We start from the raw sequence: 18277 nt of genomic DNA on the forward strand, positions 1-18277 counted from the left end.
CCCCCCCCCCCCCCCCCCCCCATCCCCCCCCCCCCCCCCCCCCCCCCGAAAAGACTCAACTGCAGCCTGAGTCATCCCCCACTAGATGACTATGGTACAGGCAAGTCAACCTCCAGTTGCCTGTATGACAAGAAGCAGAAGGGGAGGGAAACAAAAAAAAGCAAGGGGGCTTAACTAGTGTACCCCATCACTGGGGGCCCTGAGGAGGGTAAGGAGGAATTTTATACTGAGACTTCCCCCCACCTGATAACATATCCGGATATTTAATTTGGGGGGGGATTTTTTTGGGGGGGGAGGGGTGGTTGTTGTTTTTTTTTTTTAAACAGAGGACTTGTTTAATAATTACCTTTTTAAGAAAAAAAAATAGGGTTGGGCTCCTCTAGCCTCAGTTACCGTGAAATTGAAGCAAAAGCCAAATTCATATGGAGATTTCCATCCTTAAAAGCCCAGGCTAAGAAAGTCAACAAGATACTCAGTAAACAGGACCTAGACAAACAATGGGGGTGTGTGTTTGGGGGGAGCAGAGGCACAAATCTAGGAAGATTTCCAGACAAGCAAGTAAGAAGTTAACCAGAGCAGTTAAAGACAGTCCCATTCAATGACCCTTCTAATTCTATCTCCCCCCACCCTTTTTAATCTCCAACCCGCCAAGCAGAAACCGGTTATTTTAATTTTAACCTTGACTTGCAACTTTCTTTTTTCTTTTTTTTTTTTTTGAAAGGAGGGGAAAAAATGCAACAGCAACAGTCACAACAACTTCCAAAAGCCAGGAGCTTCTCTTCCAGCACCCCCCACCCCCCCACCCCCAGTTAAGCCAGAATTGGAAAGGGTAGCCGATGAAAAGTGAAGTCATAAGCATTGGGAAAAACAAAACACTTAAGTGTCAGCCGGAATCACACACACACTCACTCTCACACACACACACACACACTCACTCTCTCTCACACACACACACACTCACTCTCACACACACACACACACACACACACACACACACACACTCTCTCTCTCTCTCTCTCTCTCTCTCTCACAGCCCTTCATCCATACAGCCCTGGGGCCTGACAAACAGATCCAGCCAGGGCACCCACCCAGCCTGCCAAGTCAGAGACACCTTTGGCCACTGAAGTTCTAAAGGCCTTGGGGAGGATTCCTTTTTTGGGGGGAGGTTGTCTTTGCAGCATCGCCCCCCTCCAAAAAAAACCCCACCCCGAACACAGTGAATATAACTGCCACCCTTTGCACGGCTTTGTAAACTGTTCTTCCAGGCACAATAATAATGATTAATAATGAGATTTTAAAGATACCCCCCCCCCAAAAAGCAGAAGGTTGCAGGGAGGACCCGAGCCTTTCTGCACTCCTTGGCCCCCAGGCTCTTCTCAATTTCTACCAGACACCTTGACATAAACACACATTCAGGATTTTATGATCCACCCCCCTCCCCATAACTGCTCTGGGCAGATTCCCTCCGTCCGGTGCTCTCTCCCCACCCCCCCCCCCCCAGGCCCCCAGCTCTTTGTTGTCCCTGGAACGAACCGATTCTTTTCTTTCTCTCTCTCCCCTTTTTTTTTTTACTTTCACTGTTTTTCCCTCCACATTCCCCACACCTGTTTTTCATTCATTCATTCATTCATTCGCGACTGCAGCCGCCTCCTCCTCCTCCTCCTCCTCCTCTTCCTCCTCCTCCCCCTCCCTTCTCCCCGGCTCTCCAGATTTCCAAGGGGGGGAGGGAGAGAGGGAGGTGGGGGGGAGGGAGAGAGGAGAAGAGAAGAGAGGAGGGGAGGGGGGTGGTGAGACAGACAGAGAGTGGAAAGACCCAGCCAAGGGGCAGCCCGGCTGGCTTTGTCATAAACACCCCCGGCCCCCCCCCACCCCCAGGCAGGCTCAGGGAGGAGAGGGGGCAGAGCCAAGGCGGGGGGGGGGGGAGAAGAGGAGGGGGGGATCCACAGGCACGAAGTTGTTTTTTCTAGCCCTCTCCGCTCCCCCCACCCCCTCCCCTCCTCCCTCCTCCCCCCTCCCCGCTCTTGCAAGGGAATTAGCCCAGGGAAGCCGGCTCAGTTGCAGCCTCTTTGTCTCCCCGCGATCGGGCGCCGGGGCGCGGGTGCGTGGGCCCCCCCGGGCACACTCACCTGGTCTTGGAGGACAGGAAGGCAAGTTTGATGAGCCCGTAGGTAAACAGAGGCACGCTCTCCTTGGCTATGCTGGCCACTTTCAGCCGGTGTTCTAAGATGTGAAGCTCCATCTTTTCCTCTTTCTCATTGGGAGTTAGTTCATCCGAGGGGCGCACGGGGGTCTCACTCCCTTCAGCGCCCCCCCACCCCGGCCCCCGCCCCCTCCCCCCCCACGGGGCACCGTCGGCGGGGCTGATTGGAGGGGAGGGGTTCGGCGCGGCTCCCGGGGCTGGGGGACGCGGAGGGGGAGAAGCGCGGGGCTTGGGGGAAGAGGCAAAGGCAGCGCCCTAAAGTTGCTCGGGCTGCCCCGGCCGCGGGCGGCGGAGAGAAAGAGCGAGCCGAGGCTCGGAGCCGCCGCAGGAGGAGTTGAGGGGCAGAGGAGCCGCGCAGCTCCCGAGTGCAGAAAGCAGCTGGTGTTACAGTCTAACAAACAACTTGCCACTCAAACTCGGGCCTCGCTGCGCCTGCGCCGGCCGGCCCGGGCCTGCTGGGACTTGTAGTCTGGCCGCGAGTCGGGGGCGGGGCCGGGAGAGGAGGGGCGGGGAGAGGAGCGGGAGGGGAGGGGGGAGGAGTGCAATTGACTCATGCCTGCCTAGTGTCCTCGAAAACAAGGAGACAGAGCTGATGTCAGCAGCTACGGCGGCCGCTGCAGCTGCTGCTGATCCTTACTAACTCCTCCTCACCTCCTCCTCCTCTTCACCTCCTTTTCCTCCTCCTTACCTCCTCCTCCTCCTCCCCTCCTTTCCTTCCCATTACCTCTTCCTCCTCTCTTTTTCCCTCCTCCTCCCCTCCTCTTCCTCACCTTCTTCTCACCGCCTTCTCTTTACCTTCCCCTCCTCTTCCTCCTCATCTCTTCCTTCTCCTCACTTTCTTCTTGGCCGCTGTGATCTGGAGGCCAGACCATAATCACCACAACAATGATAATAAGAATAACATAACAACATAATCACAACGACATAATGATGATAAGAACAACATAAAAATAACAGCTAGCTTTTAGGCAGTAATTTAAGGTTTTCAGGCACTTTACAAATATCAGCTCGTTTGATGTTCACAATAACCCTGGGAGGTAGGGGCTATTATTATCCCCATTTTCTAGTAGAAGAAACTCAGAGAGTTGAAGTGATTTGCCCAGAGGGCCAACCAGCTAGTATATGTCTGTCTGGATTTGAACCTAGGTCCTCTTGACTCATCCAGTGACCCCCAATCGCTACAAATGTCAGCTGAGACAGAAGGCAGTCCAAGGGGAGAAGCTGGGAGTAAGCTTAATGCTTGCCAAGGACCATATAGCAATTTTTCACACCATAGGTTATGGCTAAAGTCATACTAAAATAATGAAAATAATAATTATTTTCTTACTTTCCCGTTACTGGTTTTTGAGTTTGTAGCTTTTGCCTTAAAACCCTCTCCTGTTTATGAAGTCCTTCATAAGGACGTGGATTAAGTCCAGGAGCTTAGACTGATGTTTAGGAGGCTGTCCTTATTATCTTCAGCTCTGGGACTCACGAGGTGAGGTCCTCTTCTTTCTGGGCCTCAGTTTCTTCATCTGTAAAATGAGAGGGCTGAACAAGCTGATAGTAAATCATCCTTTTATGTATGCTTTAATTTAATCCTCACCATTTTACAAGAGCATGAACTGAGGAAGAGGGAGAGAGGCAGGATTTGAACCCGTCTTCTGATTCTTTTGTTTTTTTGTTGTTGAGGCAGTCAGGGTTAAATGACTTGCCCAGGGTCACACAGCTAGTAAGTGTCTGAGGCAGGATTTTAACTCAATTCCTCTTACTCCAAGGCCTGCTCTATCCACTGCAGGGCCACTTAGCTGCCTCAAGTCCTCTGACTCTTAAATGCCACTACTCTGTGTGATGCCAGACTGCCTTCTGTAAGGTGTGAATTAGGATTATGCATATTGCAGCTATCCTACCCTCCTCTCCCTCTGAGAATCCCTAATTCTCTCTACAACTCAACCCCAGAGCCACCTCCCACATGCCTCTGTTCCCGACACCATTCCTGCTGCTGCAGGGACCTTCTCCCTCCACTACTTTTAATTTTTTCTTTGTATCTTATATATACTTTATTCTTGTTTTTGTTTTTTGTTTTGTTTGGGTTTTTTTTTTTTTTTTGGTTAGGCAATTGGGATTAAGTGACTCGCCCAGGGTCACACAGCTAGTAAGTATCAAGTGTCTGAGGCTGAATTTGAACTCATGTCCTCCTGATTCCAGGGCCGATGCTCTGTTCACTGGGCCACCTAGCTGCCCCTATATACTTTATTCTTGCACCTGTCTCCCAGGACAGAATGTCAGCCCCGAAGGGTAAGGACTCCTGTCCTTATATCTCTAGGACTAGCACAGTGCTTGGCCCGTAGCAGGTGTTTAATAAATGCTTGTGGCTTGATCAATTGATGAGGAAACTGAGCCTAAGCTAAGCTAAATGACAGCCCTAGGAGAATTTAGCCTAGTTGTGATCACTGGAGCTGATAAGTACAGAAAGAGGCCAGGGGACATGCACAGGGCCCATGATGGAGCTCTGGGATAGACATCTGGATATTAATCAACAAAGCCTGTGAGAAGCTTGCCTTGGGCTAATGGATGGGGATTTAAAAAAAAAAAGGTTAAAACGGCCCCTCTTGACTGGGAGTTTACATTCAAAGGGGAGCAGGTAAATAGCCGGTACAGGCCAGGTCTATAGGGAGCAGATGGGAGGTGATCTCAGAGAGGAAGGCAGTTGCCATTGGGGAGGTGGAGAACGTCGGTTTCGAGGTGAGGCTTGAAAGAAGTCAGAGAAACCAAGAGATGGAGCTGGCCATGAGGGAGGGCTTTCCAGTTTTGGGGGACAGCCAGTGTAGACACTGGCCTGGAAATGAAACGTTGGGCGGGAGGAATGAGGAACCAGCCAGTGTTGATGGACTCCCATGTATGGAGCAGAGTACCGTATAAGACTGGAAAAGGAGGTGGGTGCCAGGCTATGAAGAGCTTGAAAGGCCAAACAGAGATTATTCTGGATCCTTGGGGTAATAGGGAGCCAGTGAAGCTCATGAAGCAAAGGAGTAACCTAGTCTGTTCTATGCTTTAGAAAAATCACCTTGCGAACTGTCGCTATTCTTCAATTTTTCGGAGAGGACCAATGACATCAGGGCGATGTCCAACCTTGTACATGAACTGGATTTAAGTGAGGCAGGGTTGCACAAAATCACCACTCACTTTCTATTCCAGAGTCATCGAAGTCTGCGGACAAGACAAAAATCAGGGCAATTGGCGATGGCCCAGGAAGCAGTGGGTGACCTTGGTGTCTTCAACATCTGACCAAGCTCTCAGCCCTCCACAGCGCCTGCTTCAGCCGCCTTCATGGTCGTTGGAACAAGTTGTTCTCAACCTCCCATTCTGCCAGGGAAAGTCTGCACATGCCTGGGGAGACATCCCCCAACTCACCAACATCGACCTGATTTAGCCCACCTGTAGAGACAATTTGCTAACTGTGTGACTGGGCAATCTGGCTAATTTCTCTGAGTCTCAGTTTCTTCATCTGTAAAATAGGGGATTGGACCAACTTGCTTCTAAAGGATATTTTAGCGCTAGATCTTTTTATTATTTAGTCATTTCAGTCACATTTGACTCTCTGTGACCCCAATGTGGGGTTTCCTTGGTAAAGATCCTGGAGTGGTTTACCATTTCCTTCTCCAGGTCATTTGGCAGATGAGGAAACTGAAGCAAACAGGGGTAAGTGACTGGGCCGGGGTCACACATCTAGTAAGTATCTGAGGCTGGATTTGAACATAGGAAGATGAGGCCAGGTACTCACTTTACCTATTGCATCACCTAGCTGTCCCAAGACTAGATTCTATGATTCTTCCATTCTCTGCTTTACTGTTACTGTTTCCATACCTTTGATCACACCATTGCCCATGTATAGAAAGGACTGGCTTCCCTTTCTATCCACTGAAGTCACTCCCTTGTGTCTGCATTGATGTCAGGTGATTCCATGCAGCCTTCCATAATTCTTCCAGCTAAAATCAAGCAATCAATCAGTAAGTACTTATTAAGCACCTACTGTGTGCCAGCCCCCCCCCCCCATCTTCCCCTTCTCCAACTTGTCTTAATACCTTTCTTGGCAATATCTTTGGCTCCTATGTAACTCCTCTTTACAGCATAGGATTTTCAGTATGCATCTTCCCTATTATAAGATTATGGGTTGCAATTACTGAGGATTATGAGCAATGTCATCTTATAAAGGAGGTTAAAGTATGGTAGAGGAAAACCAGCCTGAAGAAACCTTGTTGGGAGACCCAGCGAAACAAGGTCTAAGAGCATTTATAGATGAAAATGAAAGCAGTAGAAAAAGTAGAGGTAAAATGGAACATATTATCCAGTGTTCTTATGTGACTGAGGCTCATGATTGAGCATTTGCTGGTCCCCCCAGCTCCCAGTGCTTTTGCCCCAAAGTACCTTTTATTGATTTTCTAGATTTCTCTATGTATATGTTGTCTCTTCTAATAGAACGTAAGTTCTGTGAGGCTAAGGGCTATTTAATTTTTGTCTCTAGATCCCCAACATCTAGCAAAGTACCTGGCACACAACAGGTGTTTAATACATGCTTACTGATGAAATGATCAATGACAGGAAAACCACATTTTGACTCCACAGCCTGAATACCATATATGATATGGACACAAGTGGGAAGGGCACTTCAGAAGATGAAAGTGAACTCTAGCAATCTGAGAATCAACTAAAGCCCGTGAAATTGGCAAAAGTGGTAATAAAATGATAAAAAGCAATGCTGGTAGGACTGTGGAGAAACAGGCTAGCTATTATACAGCCAGAGTTATGAAATGGTGCAATTGCTTTGAAAAGCAGCCGAGTGACATACAATGAGTGCCATAAAACTGCTCATACCCACAACCTGGTGATCTCCCTATGAGGCCTATACCCTAAAGCAGAGGAAAAAGGCCTGTCTGTAAATATATAAATATATATATTTATATATATATACACACATACACACATATATATGTATGTATTTATATACATGTGTGTACACACATATACACACATATATACATATATACACACAAACATACATATATACATGCATGTATATATGTGTGCATGTGTGAGTATATACATGTTCCTAGCAGCATTACTTTTTAAAAATAAATTAGTTGGTATCTTTTGTTTTTTACACAAACTTTATTTCTTTTTAAAGTTATTTTATTTTTCAATTAATAAGTACTTATTTTCTTTCCCTCCCACCCATCTCCAATTAAAAAAAAAACCGAACAAAACTCTTGTAACCAATGTACATAATCAAATAAAACAAATTCCTATATTGATCTTTTTCAAAAAATGTGTGTTTCATTCTTTATGAAGAATCTACCCTCTTGGGGCAACTAGGTGGAACAGTGGATAGAGCACCAGCCTTGGAATCAGGAGGACCTGAGTTCAAATCCGGCCTCAGATACATAACACTTAACTAGCTGTGTGACCCTGGGCAAGCCACTTAACCCCATAGCCTAGCCAAAAAACAAACAAAACAGAATCCATCCCATCTCTGTCAGGAGGTGGGTAGTGTCTTTGATCACCAGCCCTCCAGAATCATGGTTGGTCATTAAATTGATCAGACTGTATGAGTCTTTCAAAGTTGTTTTTCCTTTCAGTGTTATTATTAATATTAAATAAATTGTTCTGATTCAGCTTCATCTGTTCATGTACGTCTGTCCAGGTTTCTTTGCAACTATACTTTTCATTATTTGTTGTTGTTTGGTTGTTTAAGTCATGTCCAATTCTTCATGACCCCATGTGGGGTTTTCTTGGCAAAGAGACTGGAGTGGTTTGCCATTTCCTTCTCCAGCTCCTTTTACAGATGAGGAAACTGAGGCAAACAGGGTGAAGTGACTTGTTCAGGGTCACACAGCTCATATTCCAAGCCCAGTGTTCTCTCCACTGTACCACCTAGCTCGCACCACAATTATTCCGTTACATTTGTATACTATAATTTGTCCAAGGAGCAGCTAGGTGGTACAGTGGTTAGAGCGCCTGGCCTGGAGCCGGGAAAACCTGTATTCAAATCCAACCTCAGACGCTTCCTAGCTATATGACCCTGGGCAAGTCACTTTACCCTGTTTCCCTCAGTTTCCTCATTTGTAAAATGAAATGGAGAGAGAAATGGCAAATCACTCCAGTATCTCTGCCAAGAAAACCCTAAATGGGGTCACGAAGAGTCAGACATGACTGAAAGGACACCCCAACCAAAACAATTTGTTCAACCATTCCTCAGTGGATGGACACTCGATTAAGTTTCTGGTTCTTTGTCCCTACAAAATGATTGGCTATAAATATTTTTGTCAATAGAGATCCTTTCCCTCTTCCTTTGGTCACGTAGGGGCATAGGCCTCATGCGTAGAGGTCTCCCTGGGTCAAAGGCTATGCCCAGTTTGGCATCATCTTCATTTCCAATTATTTCCCTCTTCCCTCCTCTAACCAGAAAGCCATTCCTAAAACAAAGAACAAAAAAGAAAGGGGGAAAACCAAGTTCAGTAAAAACTAACCATGCAGGAATTGTGTCTGAAAAGAAAGGAGGCTGGGGCATTTTCTCCTCCCTTTCTCAGGTCAGCCTTGCTCACTGTTGTGACTTAACCTTCAGTTTTGGGCTCATCTTACTTACGTCGTTGGAGTCCTTGTGGGTCTTGTTCTTCTGGTCCTACTCTCTTCACTCTGTATCAGTTCATGCAGGTCTTCGAAGACCTCTCTGCATTTTTCATTTTCATTGTTTCTTACAGCTCAGTGATTGTTCTTTGCATCGATATGCCACGATTTGCTTAGCCATCCTCCATTAATACCATTATTTGTAATTGCAAACAACCCCAAAAAGGGAAGAGAAATTGGAAAAAAACCCAAGTGTCCAACAATTGGGGAAGGATTTAACTAGTTGCTGGCATAAGAATATAAGGAAATATTACATAAACAGAAATGACAAATAGGAAAAGTGCAAAGAAATGTGAAAAATAAAGCCGAATAAGGAAAGTGGAATCAGAACAATGCATACCTTGATGGCAGCAATGTAAATAATGATGATAATATCAGCAAAATCTAAAACCATCCGCACATAAAATAAATTGTTTTTGTCCTTGTGTTCCCTCCCCCACCCCTCCCACAGTACTTCCCACATAGTAGGTAACTAATAAATGCTTCTAATTGAATTGGGGAAGGGGAAGGGACCAGAATAAGCATGTATTAAGTGTCTGCTGTATGCTTGACACTGTGCTAAGTGCTTTTATCTCATTTGAGTCTTACAACAATTCTAGAAGTTATGTGTTATAATGATTCCCATTTTACACTTGAGGAAACCGAGATAGAGGTTAAGTGACTTGCCCAAGGTCATATGGCTAGTAAGTGTTTGAAGCTGCATTTGAACTCTGGTCTTCCTAACTCCAGGCATGGCACTCTGTGCACTCTGGTGCCCCCTAGCAGCCTCATTGGAATAAACAGAGACTTTTGGTTATTATTTTAGTAAAGATTCATATTTTTAAAGCCAGGGTAAACCATGGCAATTTGGGATTTGGGGAAGACTTAAAGTTTTATTTGTATATTTGAATGCCTTAATACCAATATTATGTTGATGTTGCTGTATGTCTGGGAAATGAGAACATTGGGAATATTTGAAACAGAAGAGGGAGGAGGGCTGGTGGAGAAGGACGTCTCCGAGAGTCAGACGGAGCCGAGCTGAGAGTGGAGTGAAGGAGTGAGCTTCCAGGATGAGCAGGCTGCTGAGGCATGGCGGAGGAAAAAAAGCACGTGGTCAGTGGAATGAAATACGGCCTTGAAGGAGTGGCTGGAGGGGCAGCTAGGTGGCGCAGTGGGTAGACCTCCGGCTTTGGAGTCAGGAGGACCTGAGTTCAAATCTGGCCTCAGACATATAACACTTACTAGCTGTGTGACCCTGGGCAAGTCATTTCACCCCAATTGCCTCACCAAAAAGAAAAAAAACAAAACAAAACAAAAGAGTGGCTCTGGCCATGTGTTCCATGTATTTGTTAAGGACTGCACTTGTCTTTACAATAGAGGACTCTTGACTGAGGAAACTCCCTACTCTGTACTTATTACTTCTCTGTACTAAGTCTTAGACTCGTAGAGAATTGTCTGGATCACTGAGAATTAAATGACTTGCCCAGGGTCACACAACCAGGAGGTGGTCATGTCAGGACTAGAACTCAGCTCTTCTTGGCCACATGCCAGGCTGCTTTTCTACATAGGTCATGATTATACAAAATGCCACAAGAGACGCCACCCCAGCAATGACTGTGCTCGATCATCCCCTGGGCATTGGCTTGACCACTTCAGTATTTCAAGGATCCATGATTTTGCTAGCCTAGGTGTTCCCTCCACTGAGGCTGATTGCAACCCTCGTATGCCTTAGTAGAGTGTGAATTTTGGAGACACAGCCAACCCGGTGATTGGCTTCTTTATGTCTGTCAGGCCCATCCTCAAATGGAAAATACACCGAGTTCTCCACCGACATATACACGTACAGTATGCTAGCAACATATGCTAGCTGTGTGACCCTGGGCAAGTCATTTCACCCTCTTTCCCTCAGTTTCCTCATCTCTAAAATGAAATGGAGAGGGGAATGGCAAACCAAGAAAACCCACAATGGGGTCACAAAGTATCAGACAGGACTGAAAAATGGCTGAACAATATGGATATGAAGGTGATGGTATAAAATATTATATATAGGTTAAATTAAAAGAGAAAAAGAGAGTGGTCTGGCAACTCAAGCAGAAAGAGACCAAGTGGATGAAGAATGTGTATTGTCTAATTTATGACATGCAGGGGCTGGGAAGCCCATTGAATTATGGTCAATTAGTTCACAGATTTGAGACAGATACACTGGGTGGACAATGACCCAAGCCTGGAATCCTGTGGGAGGACGTGGATCCCATTGGAGAAGTTACATGCATTTGGGGTGACCCCAAGCAGCCCCCTGCCACAAAGCTTCATCTTTTTTTACACCAGGATTCTTCCAGTGACGTCCTGTGGTTGTGAGTCAGGGAATGCTGTGGATCATGGGAGCATCCCAACAGCAGATGGTCCAAAGGGCAATAGAAATACATGCGGTGGGGGAGAGTGGGCTGGAGCTTATTAGCAACACTGACTTCTAGTGGGAGGAGTAGAGTGAATTTATTTGTATTTATTCTTTTTCTATTTTTCTGCACATGTTCATGTTCATGCTTATTATCTCTGCCATTAGAACGAAAGCTCTTTCAGAACCAGAGTTGTTTCATTCTCAGCTCCTGGTGCACAGCAGGCTTGTTAGTCAACTGACTATGCCTTGTATGTTAATAGGTGCTTAAATGCTTCATGATGATGTTAAGTCGTGTCTGACTCTTCGTGACCCCATTTGGAGTTTTCTTGGTGGAAATATTGGAGTGGTTTGCCATTCCCCTCTCCATTTCATTTTATAAATGAGGAAACTGAGGGAAACAGGGTGAAGTGACTTGCCCAGGGTCACACAGCTAGTAATTGTCTGAGGCTGGATTTGAATACAGGCTTTCCTGACTCCAAGCCAGGTGCTCTAAGGAGTGCACCATCTAGCTGCCCACTTAGATGCTTACTGGCTTTAAAAAATTCCAGACCTCAATGCCCTCAGGAATATATAATACTAGAATTGGACTCCCTCTCTGCTGATACCAATCTTGATTGTACTTTCAGGGGCCTGGTCAAGGCCCATCACCTCCATGATGACTTCCTTGACTCTCCTAGTGTCCAGTGGTCTCATTTCTCCCGACTCCTATGAGCGCCTAGATTAAGCAGCCGTTCTTTTGATCATACCCGTCCTGCAGTCTTCTCTGAATGTTTCCTGTGTGCTCGTCCTTTCTGCTCAGCTTAGCTATGAGCCCCTTAAGGGGAGAGATTGTGGACTGGATTTGTTTGGGTTACCCCCAGGACTGAACTGGGCTATGGATGGGGCAGGTACTTGGGGGTGGTACCTACTCATCACCTGACCTGATCTGGCCCAACTTCCCTCTCCTGTATTTTCTTCTGCCATACCTCAACACACCCTCCAAGGTCCACAGTTTCCTGAACACATTCCATGTGGACTCCCTCTGTGGTTTTCTTTGTGGTCTTCTGTCCCACTCGCCTCGACTCAGCTCAACTCAAGTCAATTCAGTCAATTAATTTCAATCGTGTACCAGGTACTGAGATAGGTGTTGGCATGTAAATACAAAAAGAAAACAGCCCCTGACCTCAGGGAACTTACATGGCTGGGGAGGAGAGGACAACTAAGTAAATGCAAATTAATTTCAGCTTGGTGGGGAAGAGCTTTGGCAACTGGGGCCAGATCAGGAAAGGCTCGATGGGAGAAGTGATATTCTATCTGAGTCTTTGAAGGATTCCATGAGCTGGGGGTGAAGAGGGAGGTCATTTCAGGCTCTAGGGACAGCCTGTGCAAAGGTGTGGAGGCAGAAATGGTGCCTGGCCTTCCCCCTCATCTCCCCCTGTGAAAATCCTGCCTGTCCTTGCCTCATCCCCTTGGAGAATCTTTCCCTGGGCTCCATAGCTGAAGATGACCTTTGCCTCTTTTGGGGCATATCTTTCTCCTGGTGTGTGCCTTCTCCTAGACCAGTGGTTTTCTTTACCTCTTTTTTTTAAAAATTTTTTTTTTGTTTTCTTTTTAAAAATTTATTTATTTTTAGTTTTTCTTTGCCTTTTTGTAAAAAAATATTTTGGAAACTATTTCAATATCATTGTTTCCTTTACAGTCTTATGTATATTATTTTATGCACTTAAAAACATTATTCTTAGAATGTGAAGGTTGGCTTCACCAGATTGTCAAAGGGGCCCAGAATCCATACAAGATTAAGAAATCTGGGCCTAGACTACAAACACTTAGAGGGCAGGGCAGGGAAAATAGCTCATTTGTCTTTGTCTTTCCTATGGCACCCAGCAAAGGACCTGCTTGTGTCTGCTAGTTGCTCAATAAAATGTTTCCTGATGGAAGCAATGAATGCCTCTTGGATATTAAATAAGCTTCAGAGACATAGTTTAGGGAGAGCTATATATGTGTGTGTGTAAGGGGTGTGTAAAGGGGGTGTGTGTGTATGTGAGTGTGAGTGTGTGTGTGTGTGTGTGTGTGATCTTTTCAACACCCTGGGTAAATGTAAAATAGAGAACTTCATGTGTCAAGCCCACTATGACAGAATCCCTGTCTCCTCCCCCATGTCTGTAATGGGTTCATTTCGCTTCTATTCCATGGTGAGTACAACCTTTCTTGAGCAGCCGTTTCTCAGGGAGGCTCTCAGGAATCAGAGATGAGTAACTCAGCGTTGTAATATATTTGGCAAATAGCATTGTAAATGGCAGGGAAATATGTTAAGGTGATAGGGAAAAATGCATTTCTTGGCTGAGACGGAGAGTGAGCTTGGAAGCCAAGCATAGGCAGGAGGCTTCTGGGGCGCCGTGCAAAGGGAGGGTCTTGATCTGGGTTCCAAATTCAATTTTTTAGGTCCAGGTCTGGGCTGTTTGGGGAGTACCATGTTGGGAGGATCCCGATTCTTCTATTCTCTTCCTCCATCAGACAATCTGTCTGCCCCATTTCCCCATCCTCTTCCTTCTTTTTTCTTATGCAATTGATCATATAGCTTAGAGGACAGCTTGACTTCCATTGACCACCAGGATCCTATTCAGGGGCATACAGAAGTCATGCGTGACCATAGTGTTCTGTGTCCCATGGCCAACAGTATTCCATTCATCTTTGTTCTTCATGGCCCTCTGTGAGCCAGCTCATAAAGTGCCTAATATTATCCCCTGATGTAGAAAGAATTGGAGGTCATCTTCCTTTCTCCTCATCGTGGTTGTTGCCAGCTAACCTTTGACCATGACCGTGGTGGGGAACAGAAACATGAGTAATTCCAAATATATTTCGTATTTGTCTTCGTCATGGTCAAAGTCTCTCTCTGTCTGTCTTTCTCTTAGATTTGGAATTTGAGGACCAGGGTTCAAATGCCACCTCTGCTCGTTTACTCCCTCTGTGACCTTGAGCAACTCACTTAACTTTTTTGTGCCTTGGTTTCCCCATCTGTAAAATGAGAAATGCTCCCTGAGGACTGCTGAGGTTGAAGTCTGTTTTCAACAAAATTTTAGATGTGTTAATGCTTCAGTGGATTCATGAACTCATCACTGTGGGTAACTGCATTCACAGGGGAGATACCCCTTGGCTTACGGAATTCTTATCCTCACTCTTCTATCTGTCTCCTCAAATATCTTTGGTCTAGGGGTACAAATTTGGGTTTAGAAGGAAGGCTCCTTCTCTGGTCATTCTTAAAGAGGAGAATAGCCCTAAGCTTACACTATCCACACCACCTAGTTCTCAACAAATGCTCATTATATAAAAGTCCCATCACACATAGTAAATAATGAATAAACTCATTTATAGGGACACCTAGGTGGCACTCATCTTCCTGACTTCAAATCCATCCTAGTTGTGTGACCTTGGGCAAGTCACATCACCCTGTTTGCCTTGTTTTCTCATCTGTAAAATGAAATGGAGAGGGAAATGGTAAACCACTTCAGTATCTTTGCCAAGAAAACCCCAAATGGGGTCACGGAGAGTTGGACACACTGACCAACAACCGCAAACCCATTTATCTAAGCAAAATAGTCAACAGATATTAGAATTCCTTAGATTAGACTTTCCCAGAAAATAAACATGTTGAGCCCATCCTAGGATAATCTGATGAATCACGTGAAATCTCAAGTGACTCAGGTGACTCTGTGTTTGACGCTCAGCACCATTTCAGCTCCCTCAGTTGCCTCTGAAGGTGGGAACACCAACCTTCTCCCAAAAGCCTTCTCTCCATTTTCTATCAGCATCTCTGCTTAGTTTGGACTCCACTGTTTCTCCCTCTCCATCCCCTCCCCTTCAGCATCTTTTCATGCATTTAGACTGTAAGCTCCATGAGGGCAGGAACTATCTTTTCTTTTCTTATTTGTATCCCTAGCACATAGCACAGCGCCTGGCATATAGTAAGTGCTTAATAAATGTTAATTGAATTGAATTGAATAGCTGGGAACGAGATGAGATCTTAGGTCAAACCAGAGAGAAAGAACCCTCTCTTACTTAGAGGAACTCTGTTCCTGAAGTCTCTAGAATTCCAAGCAAGTCCAGACACCTGATGTTGCTGGCTTCTACTCGCATCTACTATTCTAAGACTTTCTCCTTTACCTACCTAGAGTGTCTTCTGTCCATCTGTCTTTCTGGAAGAAGCTCTAGAACCAATTTAGCAAATCTCTTATGCAAATCTTCAGCCCTTTGCTCAGCCTTCTCTCGATCAATCTGGAGTCACATCTACCTCTGAATACAGCAGCACACCAAATGCCCGAGGCATGGTTCTTCTGTAAATAGCGGATCCATCTAGTGCTCTGCAAAGATTTTTCTGTTTTTTTTTTTTTTAAGAACTAAAAGAACACTGCAATTCTAGAACCAATGATTAAATGCTTCCCTTCCAGAGTATACGGAAAAGGTCATGGGTGATCACCAGGAATCTCCATGGGTTCACTGAAAACAAATCATTTCCTCTTAGATGGCGTGAGGGGCGTCAGCATCATGCAGCATCACGTGTGATGCAGAAATCCTCCAATTCCTTGTTCCCTTGGTGTTCATTCTGGAGTTTCTGAAGGCAGGTGGAACCTCAGAACCATTTTTCAATCAGAGGCAGAGCTGATCTTATCTGGGGACATTTCTTATCAGTGACTGCTTCCTCTAGCAATCTGACCAGCTCAGACCAGTGCCCCAGATCAGGGACTCATAGATCTGGGGCTGGAAGGGATCTTAGAGGTCACGTCATTGAACTGCATCATTTTTCAGAGGAGGAAACTGAGGCCGAAGGAAGTTAAATGACTTACCCAAAGTCCCCCAGGTAGTAAATGGTATAGTCAGGGTTTGAACCAAATTCTTCTGACTCCCAGGTTGGTATACTTTCCTGATGCAATGCAGTATTAGTAAATGAGGTAATATTTTTTAAAAAGTTTTTGGCAATTGGGGTTAAGTGACTTGCCCAGAGTTACACAGCTAATAAGCATTTGAGGTGGGATTTGAACTTAGGTCCTCCTGACTCCAGGGCTGGTGCTCTGTCCACTGCGCCACCTATCTGCCCCGACAAATGAGGTTATATTTGTAAAGGCTGAGGATATGGCAGGTGCTTAGTAAATGCATGTTCCCTCCCCTCCTTTATTACCTGCAGACAGATACCAATATACCTCCCTGGTCCAGTCCCCAGTGGTCAAGCCCCAAAGGAAGTACACAGTCTCATTCAAGGGCAGGAATCCCATCACATTGCTGATGGTGAATCTTCAAGGCTTGCAACCTGTGGATCCCCTAGAATTCCGAGCCCCCAGGATCTTATCCCCAGCATCAGAGGTGTCCCTGACATTGATTCTCATTGGCTGAGCGAATTGCTACAACCCGGCATCAGCTGATGAAACTGCATCCCAGAAGCATTGCCTCAGCTACTATTCTCCCCTTGCCACACGGCTATGGCTTCTGTCTTTCCTCAGGCCAAGTGTACATGACAGCTGACTTTGCTGACCGTCCTTGCATTCCTGGAGTAGCTTTCCCTGTCTGTTTACTTCCTGTCCTCCAGTGTCTCTCTGCCGGGTCAGGAGGGTGTTTCTCTGTTTGTGACGAGGTGTGTTTATATCTCTGACAGACCTGTCGGTCAGGAGAACGCTGGAGGCAAAGTTTATCTGGATTTCAGATGGGATGGGATGAGGACGTGAGAGCTGAACAAGAGAATTACTTGGTGGGTTCAGGACCGGTCGAATGCCTGGATCTCCAAATCTTGATGAATCAATTGATATAAATTTGGAGTGAGTTCTCTAGTACAGTGTTCCAGGATTCTGTCTTCGTCCCTGTTCTCATTCAACAGCTTTGTGACGAATCAGAGGAAGGCCCAGATGGCAGGCTTGTGAAATTCATGGATAAAGGGAAGGTGAGAGGAAGCATTAATACATGGGCTAATCCAAAAAGATCTCAGCTGCCTGATCAACCAGATTTTAAACAGGTGAAAAAAAAATTTTTTTTTAAAGGCAATCAGGGTTAAGTGACTTGTCCAAGATCACACAGCTAGTGTCAAGTGTGTGAGGCCGGATTCGAACTCAGGTTCTCCCGACTCTAGGGACGGTGCTCTATCCACTGTGCCACCTAACTGCCCCAACAAGGTGACATTTAATAAGGGGACACAAAGGTCAAGTTGAATGCTTGGACTAAAAGAATTAAAAAATGCAAGGCAAGAGATGTAGTGGTCACCATCACCAAAATACAGAATGAATGGTACATCGATCCCTCGATGTGTGAGGTGGGAGAGCCATCCATGAATGTCACACCAGGGGGGCCCCTCATTCACGACCTCTTCCTATGGAGTAATTCTATTCAAGGGGAGAAAAGGGAACAGCACGCCTCATTCAGGCTTCAATTTTAGTACCTTCCCTTTGAAATTTTCTCCAATTTATCCTGTAACTATCTATTTATATGTACATAAATAAAATTATGTACAGAATCCATGTGTATATATAGACACACACCTCCAGATAGTTATCATATATATTATCTATCATATATAGGAATTATATGTAATATATTATATATATCTTAGAATTATATATTATATATAGTTATTCACTTGTTTTAGCTGTGTTTAAATCTTGATGACCCCATATGGGGTTTTCTTGGAAAAGATACTGGACTGGTGTGCCGTTTCCTTCTCCAACTCATTTTACAGATCAGGAAACTGAGGAAAATAGGGTTAAGTGACTTGCCCAAGGTCACGTAGCTAGTAAGTATCTGAAACTAGATTTGAACTCAAGGTGAATCTTCCTGAATCCAGGCCTGGTGCTCTATCTGCTGTTCCACCTAGCTGCCCCTGTCTATATGTAGCTATCTAGATGTAAGGGCAGGAGGAAAAAAAAATAAGTATTTAAAAAAATAGCTACTATGTGTCAGGTGCTGTACTAAGTGCTTTACAAATATCTTATTTGATCCTTACAGCAACCCTGTGAGTTAGGTACTGTTATTATCTCCGTTTTACGTATGGGGAATCTGAGGCAAACAGAGATTAAGGGAAG

At 45.4% G+C, this 18277-nt stretch overlaps 1 protein-coding gene across 1 annotated transcript in view; it reads right to left on the bottom strand.

Moving 5' to 3' along the window:
• Positions 1-2303, bottom strand: part of CASTOR2 (cytosolic arginine sensor for mTORC1 subunit 2) — a 106676-nt gene extending 104373 nt beyond the window's left edge. The window contains exon 1 of the mRNA XM_027861967.1: positions 2127-2303. Within this exon, the coding sequence (XP_027717768.1) occupies positions 2127-2239 (113 nt within the window). The 5' untranslated portion in view covers positions 2240-2303. The remainder of the gene's footprint in view (positions 1-2126) is intronic.
• Between the last annotated feature and the right edge of the window lie 15974 nt (positions 2304-18277).

This window comes from Vombatus ursinus, unplaced genomic scaffold (assembly GCF_900497805.2).
Source record: "Vombatus ursinus unplaced genomic scaffold, bare-nosed wombat genome assembly UNPS02014768.1, whole genome shotgun sequence".
Lineage (NCBI taxonomy): Eukaryota > Metazoa > Chordata > Mammalia > Diprotodontia > Vombatidae > Vombatus > Vombatus ursinus.